We start from the raw sequence: 20273 nt of genomic DNA, 5'->3' as shown, positions 1-20273 counted from the left end.
ACATATCTCTCCAGATGCTCCCCCTCCGTCTGTAGCCAGCCCTGGGAAGAAAAATAGAATGGGATTCTTCTATGCTTAAATCTTTTAAATTGGCCATCTTAAGACTAATGTGGACCCCAAGGCAGACATTCTGTTTGGACTCAATGCCCTCCACCTGGCTCCTTGAATCGTCCCTAAGCACTCTGGCTGGAGAGCTGTGGAGCACCACAGCACTGCAGTGCTCAGCCAGAGAGATGATGCGGGCAAGAACCCAGGGCCTTTGACGGCATGATCTAAAGCAGCATTCTCCAAAAGAATTAGAATGCAAACTACATCTGCAATTTCAAATTTTCTAGGAGCCATATTAAAAAGTAAAAAGAAACAGGTGAAATTATAGGAATATATTTTACTTCATCTCAAGCATCATTTTTAATATGTAATCAATATACAAAATATTAAGGAAATATCTTACTTTCTTTCCCCCATACCACACTTTGAAATCCAGTGTGTATTTTACACTTAAAAATATCTCAATTCGGATAGGCCACAGTTCAAGTACTCGACAAGACGTGGGACTAGTGGCTACTCCACAGGACAGAGCAGGTCAGAAGGGAATCTATGCAAAGGGAAAGAGTTCTGATTCAACTAGAAAATCTCCAAGAAACCTGCCAACGCTCGAGTTTTCAGGACAAGCTGAAGGGGAGACAATTTCCCTGAATGCTGTTATTAATTTTAAATAAATACTCCATTGTGAAATCACAGAAAAACATCAGGAGGCCTGAGACACTGGCCTGGGAGAAGGCTGCAGGGTGTGGCCTTGGAGGAGAGGGTGTCTGGCCAGCAGGCCCATCAGCATCAGTTGTAGAAGCACCAAGGCCCCATTTCCATCTCCTGGTCCTTTCTCATGGAGCTCTTCCTCTTTCTCTTTCTAATCTTCCAACAGCCCTATGGGGAAGGCAAGGGGCTATCCCATTTTGCAGATGAAGAAACTGAGGGCCAAGCCAAGTTTAAATTACTTGCTCACGGCTACTAGACTTGGGCCCAGAACTCATGCCTCGCCCCTGCTCCAGGCTTCTTCAACAAGCAGCTGGCCAGAAACAGCCCAAAGTCCATAGTGAGACCTAAATATACCGACTGAATCACTGAACAAGTGCCCACCTAATGACTTTTTATGTAACACCTCCCTTTTGTACAGACCTTACGAGTTTTCAAATCAGTTTTGCACACACACGTGATCACCACTAAGGAATAATATGGGGCTGCCCAATGGAACATTCTAAACATGTCCAACTACAGCCCAGAATGGCTGGCTGGCCCACGGTCACCCAGGCCTCTTATACCACATCCAACATCTTTCCACGACACATGACACCTCCTTTGATGATGGCTTTTTCTTTTAAAATAAAAGTTTTAAATGTCAAGACTACTTGAAAATATTTTTTGTTGTTTTCTCAGAACTAGCAGGTAACCTAATGATAGGATACTATTTTAATCAATCACAAATATGACTTTAGCACAGTATTTCCCCCAACCTTAGCCAAAAGGGATTCTCCAAGTGGCCCAATGGTGTTCTCAGCTCTCCAAGGTCCTGGTTTCAGCCAGTGGGATCCCTCCCTTACCAAACCAGCGTTCACCTACCCGCTGATCCAATGACAGAGGGCAGGAAAGCGTGTGCTCTTCAAAGCAAGCATCCTTTCTCTGCTTCCACCCTGGCTGGCAGGGAACTGAAACAATGTTACCTGTGGGCTCTGGCCTTTGGTCTGTTTATTTTACACACATCACGGTTTAGGCAAGCCTACCAATTTGGGATTTCTTGGCTCTCCGTGACTAGCTACAGTACATGGGCTCCTTGGGTCTCTAACTGGGCCAACCATTAAACAGCTATTTATAGCTACCACACTGCCTTCCAACCAGTGAGGGGAACCCTCCTGGCCAACAGACCTAAACATTGCTGAAAGCAAGAAGACAAAGGCCCAGAGTCACATTTCAATACCCAACAACCCGGCGCTCAAGGTATCGATCACAATCAGGCAAGAGTTCAGTTATACTCAAAGGAAAATAAGCACACACAGCAGATGAATAAACGAGAATCTTCCAAATACCACCACCTGACCCCCAAGACCAGTAAACACATTGCAAAGTTCTTTCAATAAGTGATTCACAAGATTTGCACAATTCTTCAAGAAAGAGGTAGAAAAGAAAGGAAGCAGAAGCCTGGGGTGTACAAAGCCTGCAAGGTCGACCTGAACCTGGGACTCCTAGAAACTGGTCCAGGGTTCCCCTGCCCCCACCACCTTGGGGTGGTGCTCCAAGGATGCTCCATCATAAACCAGGATGCCCAAGCACTGTAACGTCATCATTAAGGACCAAGGACTGGGTGCGGGTCACCACTTTCACAGGATGTGAATTAGCCTTTACCTTTCCTTTATTCCACAATATTCCAGGTGTACTCACGCTAAGGAAGCCCTGCGTTACCAAAAAACATCCTTTCACGCAAAGGATGGAAGAGCTGATACGTATGCAGCCTCTGACTGCCAGGGCTTAGGCACTTTCAAGCACACCAGGTCATCCTTCTCATCAGAAATTCAAAGCAGCAGTTCCTCAAGCCTCTAGCCCAGGAGTGTGGTGACGGTTTCTAGTGTGTGACTAGAATGGTCTGACAGAAGCCGGGATGGCCTGCAGCCAGGCCACAGTCCTGCACCTACCAGTTCCCAGATGCAAAAGGAAGCCCCTCAAGACCCCACATCCTAATTGCAATAAAGCCGTACCCACCCGTCGGAACCATGCATTCAGAAGAGGAGGGAGGGCGGGGAGGGGGGTAGAGAGAAGCAGGAGGGGAGCCACGGTCATATCCTCATCTTACTTTTCTGACAGCGGTTTGTGGTCCAGCAGCGGTAGTTGTACTCGTTGTTGATGGTCGTCTTCTCGCACAGCGGCTTCTCCTCCATCGTCCCCGGGCACAGGTCCCCACACTCCTTTGGAGGCTTATTCCCCACGATGTAGTTATTGGAAACGGCATCCAGGATTAGGGACCAGTCCACCGTGGAGAGGTAGCAGAGGTCAGCATTCTTCTCGATCCGGATGGCCCCACGGGTAATGTTTCGCAGGTTGTAGAGCCCAATATCCTTGAGGTTGGTCATCTCGAAGATGACCAGGGCGTAGTTGTAGAAGAGCTTCCAGCCACGGATGACTGTGAGGTTGGGGAAGAGGTCACCGAGGCTCTCGAGGCCGGCCACGCGGAACAGCAGCAGGTACTCAGTGATGACCGTGAGCTTGGGGAAGCGGTAGCTGCGGTAGTCCTCAGCCTTGGAAATGAGCAGGATGTGGAGGTAGCCCTCGATCACCGTGCAGTTCTCCAGCCGCTTCAGCTGCTGGTAGTCGTTGCGGATGTCGATGCCTGGCCCACAGACTGCAGGGAGACAAGAGGGGAGGGCGGGACAGGTCTCAGTTACAAGGAAACCACTTTTTAAAAACTATTTCCCAACCCATAACATGACCAGTTTCCAGGAAACCTATATTATTATTAAAGAAATAAGACCCCATTTAGGAGTGGCTGCAGGTGGGCTATCTGGGGAGCTCAGCAGCCAGCTGTCCTTTGGGAAGTGCCCAGTCTGGGCCAGATGCTGTGCAACACACTCACTGTCGTGGGAGGTGCCATCCCCATCCCACCGATGTGCAAACCACAGCTTAAAGCCCAGGGCCGCACAGGAGCACAGGGGAGGGTCAAGGTTGCAACCCAGTCCTGACTGCACAGCTGCCAGGCCGCACATTCCCCACCCCTGCTGCAGAGCGCCAGTGCCCTGCACCTGAACACAGAGCTCAGGAGCCAAGGGACAACGACTCACTCCTGCAGCCAGCCTCAAGGACACCATGCAGTATACACTGGAGAACAGTCACTGTGACCTAGAAGGTAGGGACCCCAAGAGGCACGCTCCCATGTTTCCTACCACCATTTGACATGGGCAGGTGGGCTTGGGCTCTCCCCAACACTGCATGAGTGTAGACAGAAAGGCTAACTTAGCAGCAAGATAAGAATATGTGATTTATATGAATAAAAGAGGTATCCAATTCCAACTTTAATAAAGTGTTTTCTTAATCAAGAAAGTATGCTTCCTGCAGAAAGGTTAGGTAACAGATAGCAAAAAGATAGTAAAAATCATCAGTAATCCCAACATCCAAACATATCACTACCTATGCCAATTATCCTTTCTTTATAATTTAAGGTAAAGGAAATCGGACAATACTATGTTTTCAAACATACTTCCTTCATTTCATATGAACATTTTACCAAGTCATTGCCTTACTACATCATTATTTTAAGAAGGAGACAGTAATTCTAGGATATGAATATGCACCGTGAGTTCTTTTCTTTTTAAACCAATCCCCTATTGTTGGATATTTAGGTTATCTCCACATTTTCACATCATAAACAACACTGCAGTGGACATTCTCTGCAGATATTCAAAACTGTTTTCTTAGGATAAATCCCTGGAAGTAGAATTGCTGGGCCAAGGCATCTGCAGATTTTAAAGGCTTTTGATAAAACAGCCGCAATACTGGAAACTTTTTTTTTAATTCTAAACATACACACAAAGAAAAACCCTTGGCTACTATCCTCTCTTAAAACTTAATAATCCCCAAACCTTCCATTACAGCTTCTCAAAGTGACGTTTTCTGATTGATGTAATTTGTTAATTTGTGAAGCACCCAACATGCATGGCACTGCAGGAGATGCAAAGAAACCTCAGAGGAGGCTCGTGGTGGAGGCGGGAGCTGAGACCTGTGATAAACAACTGTCAGGTGAAGCAGGAGGTGGTTGGTGTGTGCACATTGCAGGCCCACTCTAGATGTGAGTGGAACTAAGCAAGGCAGACAGGAGTAGCCTTGGAGCTTCCCGCAGAGAGATGGTCCTCTGTATCACAGCACCAAGGGGCACTGCACACGCACCAGCTCCTGAGGGACAGGTGGGATTTAAAACTGGGTATAACATTCCAGAGGCCAGAGAAAAGGCAGAACAAGATACATTCAAGCGGCAGCCAATCTGATGGCCAGGGGTGCAGAGGAGAGCAGAAGTGAGTCTAGCAGAGCTCAAGTCATAAAGGATCACAGGTGGGGACGGGTACATTCATCTCAGGAATGAGGCCCCTCTCAAGACTCTTGGGTGAGAGAGAAGGCTAAGCAAGGTGTTGTGGGTTTTTTTTGGAGAAGTAATCTGGTGATCGAGTGCAAGACAGAATCAAAGCAGAGTAGATGTGGGAAAAGGGAAGAGAGTCCAGTGGGGGTTACAGCCACAGGCAGAAACTGGACAGAGGCAGTGGGAGAGGGGGAAGTGGGGAGCCCCTGGGCTGAGAAGCAGGCAACGTGTGAGAACCTAGAACTGGAAACTTCATTTGGCCTAATTTCCTCCTTTTACTGATGGGAAAATGACGCCTCTCAGACAGAGAAGAGCACGGGAGAAACAAGCACTCTGAGAACATCCACAGTCAGGCAAGAGGTTGTGCTGGAAGCTCTGGATGCATCAGTGTGCTTCATTTCCTGCGATGCTCTCAACAGTACCTCACATTATGTAATCCCATCACCAGCTGGAAGGTGAGGAATTCGATTTGAGGAGTCAAGTACTTCACATAAGGTCACATACACAACACACCAGCCCCTTCACAGCCAAACTTCACATAGTTCTTGGACACTCCCATCTCTTAGCATCTTCACCAACCGGTTACCTCCAACCCACTCCAACTACCCTTCTGCCCTGGTCATGATATCAAATAGCTTAGCAAAGCCTCCAATGACATTATCAAAACCAAGGACAGGGATTCTGCCGGCAGCCTTCGTTTGGGCGGCAACTCTTCCCAGAGTCTCCGACCTGCTGGCCTACTACATCAGATTTTGGATTCACCAAGCCTCCACAATCACAGTCTTGGTGCTCCAGCCGGCTGTCAGGCCTGAGCCTCTGAGGTGGTAGAGCCGAGTTCACCAGAGACCTCCCAGCCCCACGTAATAACAAACGGTGAAAGCTCTCTCACAGATCTCCATCTTGAAGCGAAGACGCAGCTCCACTCAATGACCAGCAAGCTACAGTGCTGGACACCCTATGCCAAACAACTAGCAAGACAGGAACACAACCCCACACATTAGCAGAGAGGCTGCTTAAAACCATAATAAGGTAACAGACACCCCAAAACACACCACCGGACATGGTCCTGCCCACCAGAAAGACAAGATCCAGCCTCATCCACCAGAACACAGGCACCAGTCTCCTCCACCAGGAAGCCTACACAGCCCACTGAACCAACCTTACCCACTGGGAGCAGACACCAAAAACAACGAGAACTATGAACCTGCAGCCTGCAGAAAAGAGACCCCAAACACAGTAAGTTAAGCACAATGAGAAGACAGAAAAACACACAGCAGATGAGGGAGCAAGATAAAAACCGACCAGACCTAACAAATGAAGAGGAAATCGGCAGTCTACCTGAAAAAGAATTCAGAATAATGATAGTAAAGGTGATCCAAAATCTTGGAAATAGAATGGAGAAAATACAAGAAACGTTTAACAAGGATTAGAACAACTAAAGAGCAAACAATGATGAACAATACAATAAATGAAATTAAAAATTCTCTACAAGGAATCAATAGCAGAATAACTGATGCAGAAAAACAGATCCGTGACCTGGAAGTTAAAATAGTGGAAATAACTACTGCAGAACAGAATAAAGAAAAAAGAATGAAAAGAACTGAGGACAGTCTCAGAGACCTCTAGGACAACATTAAATGCACCAACATTCGAATTACAGGGGTCCCAAAGAAGAAGAGAAAAAGAAAGGGACTGAGAAAACACTTGAAGAGATTATAGTTGAAAACTTCCCTAATATGGGAAAGGAAATAGTCAATCAAGTCCAGGAAGCACAGAGAGTCCCATACAGAATAAATCCAGGAGAAACACGCCAAGACACATATTAATCAAACTATCAAAAATTAAATACAAAGAAAAAATATTTAAAGCAGCAAGGGAAAAACAACAAATAACATACAAGGGAATCACCATAAGGTTAACAGCTGAACTTTCAGCAGAAACTCTGCAAGCCAGAAGGGAGTGGCAGGACATATTTAAAGTGATGAAAGGGTAAAACCTACAACCAACATTACTCTACCCAGCAAGGATCTCATTCAGATTCGACAGAGAAATTAAAACCTTTACAGAGAAGCAAAAGCTAAGAGAATTCAGCACCACCAAACCAGCTTTACAGAACATCCTAAAGGAGTTCTCTAGGCAGGAAACACAAGAGAAGGAAAAGACCTACAATAACAAATCCAAAACAATTAAGAATATGGTAACAGGAACATACATATCGATACCTACCTTAAATGTAAATGGATTAAATGCTCCAACCAAAAGACACAGACTGGCTGAATGGATACAAAAACAAGACCTGTATATATGCTGTCTACAAGACACCCACTTCAGACCTAAGGACACATACAAACTGAAAGTGAGGGGATGGAAAAAGATATTCCATGTAAATGGAAATCAAAAGAAAGCTGGAGTAGCAATTCTCATATCAGACAAAATAGACTTTAAAATAAAGACTATTACAAGAGACAAAGAAGGACACTACATAATGATCATGGGATCAATCCAAGAAGAAGATATAACAATTGTAAATATTTATGCACCCAACATAGGAGCACCTTAATACTTAACGCAAATGCTAACAGCCATAAAAGGGGAAATCGACAGTAACACAATCATAGTAGGGGACTTTAACACCCCACTTTCACCAATGGACAGATCATCCAAAATGAAAATAAATAAGGAAATACAAGCTTTAAATGGTACATTAAACAAGATGGATTTAACTGACATTTATAGGACATTCCATCCAAAAACAACAGAATACACTGTCTTCTCAAGTGCTCATGGAACATTCATCAGAATAGATCATATCTTGGGTCACAAATCAAGCCTTGGTAAATTTAAGAAAATTGAAATCGTATGAAGTATCTTTTCTGACCACAATGCTATGAGACTACATATCAGTAACAGGAAAAAATCTGTAAAAAATACAAACACATGGAGGCTAAACAATACACTACTAAATAACCAAGACATCACTGAAGAAATCAAAGAGGAAATAAAAAATACCTCGACAAATGACAATGAAAACACAATGACTCAAAACCTATGGGATGCAGCAAAAGTAGTTCTAAGAGGGAAGTTTATAGCAATACAATCCTACCTCAAGAAACAAGAAACATCTCAAATAAACAACCTAACCTTATACCTAAAGCAATTAGAGAAAGAAGAACAAAAAAAAACCCAAAGTTAGCAGAAGGAAAGAAATCATAAAGATCAGATCAGAAACAACTGAAAAAGAAATGAAGGAAAGAGTAGCTAAGATCAACAAAACTAAAAGCTGGTTCTTTGAGAAGATAAAACAAAATTGATAAACCACTAGCCAGACTCATCAAGAAAAAAAGGGAGAAGACTCACATCAATAGAATTAGAAATGAAAAAGGAGAAGTAACAACTGATACTGCACAAATACAAAGGATCATGAGAGACTACTACAAGCAACTCTATGCCAATAAAATGGACAACCTGGAAGAAATGGACAAATACGTACAAAAGCTCAACCTTCCGAGACTGAAGCAGGAAAAAATAGAAAATATACACAGACCAATCACAAGCACTGAAATTGAAACTGTGATTTAAAATCTTCCAACAAACAAAACCCAGGACCAGATGGCTTCACAGGAGAATTCTATGAAACATTTAGAGAAGAGCTAACCACCTATCCTTCTCAAACTCTTCCAAAATATAGCAGAGGGAGGAACACTCCAAACTCATTCTATGAGGCCACCATCACCCTGATACCAAAACCAGACAAAGATGTCACAAAAAAAGAAAACTACAGGCCAATATCACTGATGAGCACAGATGCAAAAACCCTAAACAAAATACTAGCAAACAGAAACCAGCAGCACATTAAAAGGATCATACACCACGATCAAGTGGGGTTAATCCCAGGAATGCAAAGATTCTTCAATATATGCAAATCAATCAATGTGATAAACCATATTAACAAATTGAAGGAGAAAAACTATATGATCATCTCAAGAGATGCGGAAAAAGCTTTCGACAAAATTCAACACCCATTTATGATAAAAACTCTCCAGAAAAGTAGGCATAGAGGGAACCTACCTCAACATAATAAAGGCCATACCTCAACATAATAAAGGCCATAAGTGACAAACCCACAGCCAGCATGGTTCTCAACAATGAAAAACTGAAACCATTTCCATTAAGATCAGGAACAAGACAAGGTTGCCCACTCTCACCACTATTATTCAACACAGTTTTGGAAGTTTTAGCTACAGCAAACAGAGAAGAAAAAGAAATAAAAGGAAACCAAATGGAAAAGAAGAAGTAAAACTCACTGTTTGCAGATTGCATGATACTATACATAGAGAATCCCAAAGATGCTACCAGAAAACAATTAGAGCTAATCAATGAATTTGGTAAAGTAGCAGGATATAAAATTAATGCACAGAAATCTCTTGCATTCCTAAACACTAATGATGAAAAATCTGAAAGAGAAATTAAGGAAACACTCCCATTTACCATTGCAACAAAAAGAATAAAATACCTAGGATTAACCTACCTAAGGAGAGAAAAGACCTGTATGCAGAAAATTATGACACTGATGAAAGAAATTAAAGATGATACAAACAGATGGAGAGATATACCATGTTCTTGGATTGGAAGAATCAACACTGTGAAAATGACTATACTAACCAAAGCAATCTATAGATTCAATGCAATCCCTATCAAACTACCAATGGCATTTTTCACAGAACTAGAACAAAAAATTTCACAATTTGTATGGAAACACAGAAGACCCCAATAGCCAAAGCAATCCTGAGAACGAAAAACGGAACTGGATGAATCAGGCTCCCTGACTTCAGACTATACTACAAAGCTACAGTAATCAAGACAGTATGGTACTGGCACAAAAACAGAAACAGAGATCAATGGAACAGGATAGAAAGCCCAGAGATAAACTTATGCACATATGGTCACCTTATATTTGATAAAGGAGGCAAGAGTATACAATGGAGAAAAGACAGCCTCTTCAATAAGTGGTGTTGGGAAAACTGGACAGCTACATGTAAAAGAATGAAATTAGAACACTTCCTAACACCATACACAAAAATAAACTCAAAATGGATTAAAGACCTAAATGTAAGGCCAGACACTATAAAACTCTTAGAGGAAAACATAGGCAGAACACTATGCCACACATCACAGCAAGATCCTTTTTAACCCACCTCCTAGAAAAATGGAAATAAAAACAAAAATAAACAAATGGGACTTAATGAAACTTCAAAGTTTTTGCACAGCAAAGGAAACCATAAACAAGACGAAAAGACAATCTTTAAAATGGGAGAAAATATTTGCAAACGAAGCAACTGACAAAGGATTAATCTCCAAAATATATAGGCAGCTCATGCAGCACAATACCAAAACAACAAACAACCCAATCCAAAAATGGGCAGAAGATCTAGACATTTCTCCAAAGAAGGTATACAGACTGCCAACAAACACATGAAAGGATGCTCAATATCACTAATCATTAGAGAAATGCAAATCAAATCTACAATGAGGTATCACCTCACACCAGTCAGAATGGCCATCATCAAAAAGTCTACAAACAGGGCTTCCCTGGTGGCACAGTGGTTGAGAGTCCACCTGCTGATGCAGGGGACATGGGTTCGTGCCCTGGTCTGGGAAGATCCCACGTGCCGCGGAGCAGCTAGGCCCGTGAGCCATGGCCGCTGAGCCTGCGCGTCCAGAGCCTGTGCTCCGCAGCAGGAGAGGCCACAACAGTGAGAGGCCCGCATTCTGCAAAAAAAAAAAAAAAAAAAAAAAGTCTACAAACAATAAATGCTAAAAGGGTGCAGAGAAAAAGGAACCCTCTTGCACTGTTGGTGGGAATGTAAATTGATACAGCCACTATGGAGAACAGTATGGAGGTTCCTTTAAAAACTAAAAATAGAACTACCATATGACCCAGCGATCCCACTACTGGGCATATACCCTGAGAAAACCGTAATTCAAAAAGAATCATGTATCACAATGTTCATTGCAGCTCTATTTACAATAGTCAGGACATGGAAGCAACCTAAGGGTCCATCAACAGATGAATGGATAAAGAAGATGGGGCACATATATACAATGGAATATTACTCAGCCATAAAAAGAAACGAAACTGAATTATTTGTAGTCAAGTGGATGGACCTAGAGACTGTCATACAGAGTGAAGTAGTCAGAAAGAGAAAAACAAATACCGTATGCTAACACATATATATGGAATCTAAAAAAAAAAAAAAAATGGTTCTGAAGAACCTATGGGCAGGACAGGAATAAAGAGGCAGGCGTAGAGAATGGACTTGAGGACACGAGAGGGGGAAGGGTAAGGTGGGACGAAGTGAGATAGTGGCATGGACATATGTACACTACCAAATGTAAAATAGATAGCTAGTAGGAAGCAGCCACATAGCACAGGGAGATCTGCTCGGTGCTTTGTGTCCATCTAGAGGGGTGGGATAGCGAGGGTGGAAGGAAGACGCAAGAGGGAGGAGATATGGGGATATATGTTTATGTATAGCTGATTCACTTTGTGGTACAGCAGAAACTAGCACACCATTGTAAAGCAATTATACTCCAATAATGATGTTAAAAAAAAAAAAAAGAAAAACAAGGACAGTTCCAGTCCTCATCTTACTTGACCTCTTCAGAGTCTTCTGGCCTCGCCTCCTTCTCTAGGCCCCTCTGATCCCACATACCCACTGTCCACCCTTCCTCTTCAACCTGACCTCTAAATGTCGGCCTCTGTCATTTCACGTGGGCAACAGGCTTCGTGTGCCGCCCCTACACTGGTTCATTCTCAGTGGCGTGTCATGGTTCCGGAGCTCTGAGCTCTGCAGTTGAAAATCTACCTGCCTACTCCATGGCTCCACTTAGGAATCTAATAACTCATGTCCCCCACCCCCACCCCAGTCCGCCTCCCAAGCTTCCATATTTGGTCACTGACACTCCCATTCCCTGAACTGCTCATATCAAAAACCAAGGAGTCATTCCTGATTCTCCTCTCCCCCCCATACCACATGGTATCCAGTGCAGCCACACATCCTCCTGGGCCTCATGCTTATTGAAATGTCAAACAGAGAAAGGCAAACACTATGTTCTCACTTATATGTGGAATCTAAAAAAGCCAAACCCATAGAAATAGACTAGAATGGTGGTTGCCAGGGGCCAGGGGAGATGTTGGTCCAAGGGTATAAACTCCCCAATAGGACTGGAGGAGCGAATACACAGCTTGGTGACCATAATGAACAATACTGAATTATATACTTGAAAGCTGTTAAGAGAGTAGATCTTAAGCGTTAAAACCACAGATGTGCAGAAATCGTATTTTTGTGAGGGGATGGAGGTGTTAACTGACCTTATGTTGGTGATCATTTTGCCATGTAACTAATCACCACACCATACACCTTAAACTTATGTTTATGTCATATTTTAATGTCAATATCATCTCAGTAAAGCTGAGAAAAACGGTCCTCCTGGCCCCAGCTCCCAAGCCTGTGGGAATCTCAGATGTTCTTCCCACCACAGCTCTTCGACCACGCCATCCACTCCCCCCCCAGGGCGTGTCCACCCTCCTCAGGACCAAGCCCTGGCCTTTCTTCTCACGCTGACCACTCCCACTGCGACATCAGCTCCAGGGGGACAGGAAGTGATTTTCTATTTAGCTCACAATTCTATCTCCGGTGCCTGAAACAGCAGCTGTGCACAGTCCACACATCATTAACACACACGCACAGCGAGTGCCTTTCTCCACATCCACCTGTCTCCGTCCACCGCTCTCACTCTGACCTGAGCCACCGTCATCTCCAGCCTGGACAACAGCGACAGCCTCCCCAGAATCCAGCCCGCACCACCCAGGCCTCCTTCTACCTCTTCTCTAGTATGTTCTCACTCAGTGCACTTAGGCCCCCAAGCGCCTTCCTTCATGCCCTGCTGTCTGGGGTCCACCTCCTGTCACATGTCTGCCTCATTCCCATCATGAGGCTCTGCATTCAAATGTCACCTCCTCAGAGCTTTGCCCAAACACCCTAGCTTCACCAGCACTCCCCTACTGCCTCTCCCTCCCTCATTTCTCCATTTCATCGATTTCAGAGCACTTTTCATGTCTGAAAAATGTCAATACCTGAACGGATGTGTTTAGCTGAGCGATCAGTGTCTATTACCCCCACTGAAAGCACAGGCTCTGCCCTGTTTGTTTACTGCTTTTTCTCCCAGGCCTAACGTCGGGCACACGGCAGCTGCAGGAAAGATGTGCTGCCCGAGTGAGGCCAAGGAAGCCTTGTATCCTGCTTCCCACTCCTGCTCCCCTTTCCTGAGGTGAAATGGAGAGAACAAGGTCTCCATCAGGTATCTGCCCCCAGAGGACTCTCCAAATCAAGACATACGACCCAGCTTCAGGCCAATGACTCAATGAGAAAGTCTTTTTTTTTCTTTTGTACTATTTATTCCTTCCTATGCCCAGTCTAAACATTCATATTCCTTCCATGCTATTGTAAATTAAGTATATTAGTTTCCTCCTAAATAGTAAACAGAAGTTTTTATAGAGGAGTACCTGGATGCAATCTATTATTGTTGTATTCATATTGATATTCATATATTGATGATACTAGCAAGTGTTAGCATCAATAAATGTTTGCTATCCTCTCCAATAGACCAGAAAATTCAGTACCCAGGGAAAGAGCATAAAGACACAAAACTAAAGTTTGCTGAAGTTTTCTATGGCCACCAAAACAGACACTAGGGAAGAATCCCTTTTACTCTGCCTCCTGGCTCCCCTCCATAGCCAGTATAGACCATTCCATTCACAGAGGCCACACTACAGGGCCAGAACCAACAGCTTCTTCAAACAATAGAGGTGCCTCCACACTGGACACTTTTTCCCCATTTATAGAAGCAAAGTAGGAAGAAACTACCCACTTATTCCTGAAGAAAAGACAAGTCCAAGCCACAAAGTGCAAGGCAGGACCCGACCGCCAGCCATTTTGGATTCCATCAGTGACACTGTCAGTCTTCGGGGTGTTTTGTGATAGGAACTGAAGAGGGAAAACCCAGTTGGACTATTAATGATAGCACAGTGCTTGGAAGGCACAAGCCACAAACAGGAAAGAGAATACAGGATGCTTCATTTATGCCGCGAAATAATACAAGCTTTGAGGGAGTGAGTATTCCACACAGTGTAGGAAGGAAAGGCATACCCTTGCTACTACTCATTGGTGATTAAAAGGAAATTGTAAAACACCGCTTCTCCCTTTTCAAAGCAACAGAGAGCCAAAGAACTCGCAAACCTTAGAAAAGGCACTGGCATGTGAGATCGCAGGCTGGCCTGTAAAGAAATAATCATCGAAGCTCATGGAATTGAAGGCAAGCAGGAAGCAGAGGGAAAGAGCACAGCTGGAAGGTAAGGATGGGGGCCTGGGCCGGCAAGGGGGTGGGGTAGAAGGCCCTTCCCCCCAAAGACCATTTTAAATAGTCTTTCCATTGAAAGAAATACTATTCCCCCCAAATTCCTAGGTATTTTTAAAAAATCAAAAAGGCAGAATTTCTGCTCTAGGGACTTGAGTGAATGGTATAAACAAACTACACATCTTTGGAAAATAAATCCCTAAGAACTGCTAATATAAGAAGGGCTAATGAAAAGCATTTATTGAGAAGCCCCCCAAAAGCTGTGTATCTAAGTATTTGGAAGAGCTATACAAGAAATTCAATTACAACTCTATCATATGCTCAATATTAAACACAATCTTGGATCCTAGAAAAAGAAAAATGGGGTGACTCAGGTCCAAGCGCTGGAGTGCTATTGCCTGGCTCCTGACCTCAACGGGTCACATCCCTCCCGTCTCTAAGCCTCATTTTCCACACCTGCAAAATGGGCTGTTCATACCTACCACACAGAGGCTGTCACAGAATCAGATAAGGGCTTTTGTGTTCCTATCGACGGTAATAAGCTTGAGGCAATATTACTACATAAATTAAACATTAATAAAAACATTCATCCATTGTGTTGTCCCCCTCTAAATATTACTAATATATAAAAAAGGGGCGAAATGAGCAAAACTGTGGGTTAGCCTTCTGACACCAATTCCATTAAAGAATAGCAGAGGTAGTTATCTAATTAAAATGTTCTCCACTTTGATCAACTCTTCTTTAAAAATATGGGACATGGGACAGTCTTCGCTGTACTTGGAAATAAAAGACATCGGGAAGCATAATTAGCATCACTTTCCTGCAGGTCTACAGGCAAATGATGAAAGAAAAACATATTCGTGAACAAGTTGTCATCTCTGGTTCTGGTGGTAAAACCCAACATAACAAAACCGATGTCTTGGCCATCGGCCCAGGATAAGCGTTCCTTATTTCCCTTAAAATTAACTCTTTGGAACCAATCACTTAGTACTGCACAACTCCCTCTAGATGCTATCACTCTATGAAAGCCAAACAGATTCAAGAGATTAGGAGAGGATTCATGTATAGCTGAGTTTTGTGCAAGGAGACATAGCAACCACCTCTCAAGCCAGTGGAAAGTAAAACAAAAGTTTTAATAGTCAATGAACAGGGCTCAGGAACCGCAAAGAAGGGGGCCCATGACACCCCACCTCTGGGGAGATCAGGAAGCCTTCTCAGAGGAAGGGATCCCTGAGGATGACCTGAAAGGTGAGCAGGGTCTTGCCAGGAAAGGTAGGCAGGGAACGGGGAAGGGGGGCACATACCTGGAGGTGGCTGGTGGCAGATCAGGGGAACCCCAGGGATACAGCCTGTGTGACAGGGAAAGAACAAGGGTAACAGCAGGGCAGATGCTAGAAAGCAGACTGAGACAAGTGCTCAGTAGGTCAATTTCATTTTGCAGGTTGAAGGACAGTCTTCAAAATCGTGAGCATGCATCAGAACCACCTGGAGGGCTTGGTAAAACACAGAACGCAGGGGCCTGAGGACTTGCATTTCTAGTAAGTGCCTGGGTGATGCTGATCCTGCTGGCCTGGGTACCATCCTTTGAGAACCACTGCCCCAGAAAATAATACTTTAACCCCCCCCTTACCTGTCACTACCCTCCCTGCCCACTGCATTTGCTATGTGATGCAGGAAAAGCCTGTGCACCTGTAGTTCTTAATGTGATCTTCACCAGAAAATCCACAAGCATCCCACAGACACAATGTAGGAAGCACAGCAAAGCAGAAGGAAAAGGTGGTGGAGTTGGAGTGTCCCTAGTGCCCCCCAGTCCACCCGTGGCTGTTCAGTCTGAGGCCCCTTCCCTGAGTAAAGGTCTCAGCACACCCTCTATTGTGCTCAGGGAAGGCAGGGCATGGGTTTCTTTCTACCAGCTTCTCCTCTGTAGACTACAACTAACCAAAAAGTCAGAGATGGGGCTTCCCTGGTGGCGCAGTGGTTGAGAGTCTGCCTGCCGATGCAGGGGACACAGGTTCATGCCCCGGTCCGGGAAGATCCCACATGCCGCAGAGCGGCTAGGCCCATGAGCCATGGCCGCTGAGCCTGCACATCTGGAGCCTGTGCTCCGCAACGGGAGAGGCCACAACAGTGAGAGGCCCGCGTACCGCAAAAAAAAAAAAAAAAAATCAGAGATGGGGAAAAAAAGACAATGTTGTGATAACAAACACTACTGATACTCCCAAGTTTGTTAAAGTAGAATTTTCTGTGTAAATGTAAACAGACACAATTCATGTTAAGCCTTTTTATCTTTCTGTATCAATGAGGATGTATTTACGTTGTGTATGTACATTTATATTTTACACAGACTGCAGTCCGGCCACCTGACACATTCAGTAACTAAAGGCCATCTTAAGAATGTAAGGGATTGCATTACACAGGTGACTGTGGGGACAGAAATTAAAAATCAAGTGTAATTTTCAATGTGTAGTGAACAAGTTCACTGCCCCAAATAAGAGCCATGTCTACTATACACAACCTAAAAACCCATGCACATATAATATGTAGTCCTAAAGGCTCTGAACTTGAAAACAGAGTGCTACAATGTGGCACAGAACTTACAAAGACAAGTGAGATGTTTACATCCTGCCTGCCAATGAAGAAATGGAAACTTACCGGGAATTAATTCAAAGGCTGTAGGGAACACAAGCCCCAGCGTCCCCATCACATACAGCATCTGGGGCCAGACAGATTGGTAAAGAAGGAAGCTGTATTTGTTTCAACGGAGGCACACCAACTGTTTTCCTGGGTCTTCATTAAAAACAACTTTGCCTGCTCTGATGGTTACTCCAAATCCCTTTCTGATCTTAAAATATCGAAAGCCCAATATTCTTTCTAAGTCTCTGTATTTCAAAAGTGCCTTTATGAAAGCCTCCCATCCTTTCTACTTATTTCCAGTTCTGACGGCTGCTTGCCTTTTTGATGAAGCAGCACACGGGGACTAGACTCCCTTGGTTATAGCCACCTGCTCAGGCCCCCACGGGCCCTGTGGGAGCCTCACCGCTAACCAGGCACACCACAGTGCAGGTGTGAGAGCGCGTCAGCCTCCGAACCCTGAATCCGTGCAGCCAGTGGATGGCGCTATGGGGCTCAGGCCCTGCGGGAGGTATACAGTAGGATCAAAGAGAGGCAAGCAGACCTGCTGCAGCCTGACCTGGAAAATGTGTTTCGTCTGCCTTCTCTTCCCTCTTCCTTATGATTTTGGATTTTCTACTCAGAAACAGGCAAGTCTTCTAAAATAAAAGTCACCCCTGTGGCCCCCATTCTATCTCACTGGCTTTTGTAGAACACGTATCATTGCACTTAGAATTCACATACTCATTTAAAAAGTATTTTACTTGGCTCTACGATGCTCCAGTTCCCTTGAGTGACCTGTACTCTTTCAATTAGCCAATTATCTAAACAAGCTGATAATCAGTGCAGAAACCCCATGTATCTGTTCCCCCCTGTACTTTGAGGCGATTCTTCATGGATGTGGTGTTAAAGGTCAGGCCCTTGAATGGCTGAGGCTTTGAATATGATTGGGGGCCTTTGATGGAGGGGAGGGGCACCAGGTCGATCTTCAGGGACCAGATAACTCTTGGTTCCATCTCCAACCAACCACCACTTGGCCTGAGATTGGTCCTTCACTGCCGTGCCTCGGTTTCCTCCTGATTCAGATGAGGGTACGGGACTAGATGTATTCATTCTTCCAACAAATACTTATAAAACACCTCCCAAGTGCTAACGTGTACTTTCCAGGTTCTGGGAAGTCGGCAGTGAACAAAACCAACACACTCCTGCCTTCACGGAGCAGCCAGTCCTGATGGGCTCTAAAACCACACACTCCGTGCCCCCCAGGGCAGAGCCCAGGGCTCGCCTGCAGTGACCCTCACACAGCCAGCACCGCGGGCTGGATGCACACTCAGACAAACGTTAACACCCCGTGGATGCCCGAGGAGCCAACGCATACCTGCTACAGAGAACCATCACACAAAACATAACAGGACGCCCAGCTCAGATGCCCAGAGAGGGAGTTATCCCATTAAAAGCAAGCAAGCGCTCACCGCAAGCTACACACAGCAGGGGCTCCAAGAAAGAAGTGTGGTCCACCTGTTGACTTCAGCAGGGACCACATGGAGCTGGGCCCAGGGCCGGGGAGGGGGCGGGGGGGGGCAGGGGCAGCAGAGATCTAAACAGAGGAGAAAGGGGAGGGAGAGGTCTGAGGGAGAGCAGGGGGGCAAAGGGAAGCCTGGAACAGAAGGCACTAAAGCAGCCAAGGGAAACCCCAGCGGGAGCCAGCGTCCCAGCACTCATAAGGCAATGGAAAAGTGCAACCACTGAGGGGTCTGGGCATATCATAAAAATATGGAGTTTGGGAATGGTCATTCTGGCAGTGGTCAGTAACCAAACCAAAGTATAGAGGATTATATGCCCATGTCCATAGCAGCACTGTTCCCAACAGCCAAAAGGTGGAAGCAACCCAAGTGTCCATTAACAGATGGATGGATAAATAAAATGTGGTCTGTCCATACAATGAAACAGCATTCAGTCTTAAAAAGAAAGAAAATTCTGACACCTGCTACAACATGGATGAACCCTAAGGGCATGATGCCGAGTGGAAATTAGCCAATCACAAAAGAACAAATACTGTATGATCCTACCACATACACTAGTCAAGTTCAAAGAGGCAGAAAATAGAATGGTGGGGGTAGGGGGGAACGGAGAATTGTTTAATGAGTACAGTTTCAGCTTTTCAAGATGAAGAAAGTTCTGGAGATTGGTTGTACAACCCTAACATGACTGTACACTTAAAAACAGTTAAGATGGTAAATTCTATGCTATGTGTATTTGTACACATATTTTTTAATATGTGTACACATATTAAATTTTTTAAAAGCACAATTTTTTAAAAGCATAGGGGAGAATTTTCACTGTTTTTATTCTGCCCCTCATGGGTCACACAAGTGTAAATGAACAGCTAAAGGCAGGCCACACAGCCCATCCACCACCCATGACCAAAGAGAACCCAGTGGGAAGAAAAGCAGCTCTGCCACAGATGGGTGGGGCATTTAGAAATAAGCTGCCAGGCCAGGCATAACAGGGGGGGGCTGCACCCAGTACAACCAGAGACCTCAGGGCACAAATCAGGGGCCTCATAAGAGTCCTGCACAGACTCTCCATGAAAATGGGCTCTGAGCACACAAGGCAGGTATTAAGTGGTCAGACAGGTGGGCACCTGCAGACACCTCTATACAAGTGGAAAGAAGCTAAAAAACCCACTTGCAAGGCCCCACCCCTGCCAACTAGACTGTGGCTGACCTCTCCGTCAGATGTGATTCAAGGGCAGAATTCTCACACTAGTTTATCAATTTTCTAACTTTTGCTGTTCCCAGGTCATTTCCTATAGCCAGATACAGCCGTACCTCCACGCAGCTCTTGCCTTGTAAAATGTGGTGAGGTGAGCACGAGAAAATTCCGTCACGCTCCAGCCTGTCCCCTTGCCGCAGCTCCTGCCCTTAAGTCCTCACTCCCACTTTTGCCAAGGCCTTTGTATTTTCTACAGCTTCGGCATTTATTATGCTGCTCTAACACCTCCAGATTCACCTCCTCTCCAAGGGACAGGTATTTCTTCCACTGTGTGCTTATCCAAGCAACTGGAGGCCAATCGCATCCTTGACTCCTTCACTGAGCGATGCTGCAACTTTACCGAGGCCTGGTACGCTCT

At 44.8% G+C, this 20273-nt stretch overlaps 1 protein-coding gene across 1 annotated transcript in view; it reads right to left on the bottom strand.

The window, feature by feature from the left end:
• IGF1R (insulin like growth factor 1 receptor) overlaps positions 1-20273 on the bottom strand; it is a gene marked incomplete at both ends in the record, with an annotated part of 300651 nt that overhangs the window by 238415 nt on the left and 41963 nt on the right. The window contains one exon of the mRNA XM_082837019.1: positions 2843-3388. Within this exon, the coding sequence (XP_082693145.1) occupies positions 2843-3388 (546 nt within the window). The remainder of the gene's footprint in view (positions 1-2842; positions 3389-20273) is intronic.

Source organism: Leucopleurus acutus (assembly GCF_964270905.1).
Source record: "Leucopleurus acutus genome assembly, chromosome: 1".
NCBI classification, from domain to species: domain Eukaryota; kingdom Metazoa; phylum Chordata; class Mammalia; order Artiodactyla; family Delphinidae; genus Leucopleurus; species Leucopleurus acutus.
Note: the sequence above shows the minus strand (reverse complement) of the source record. Positions and strands in the feature narration are given on the sequence as shown.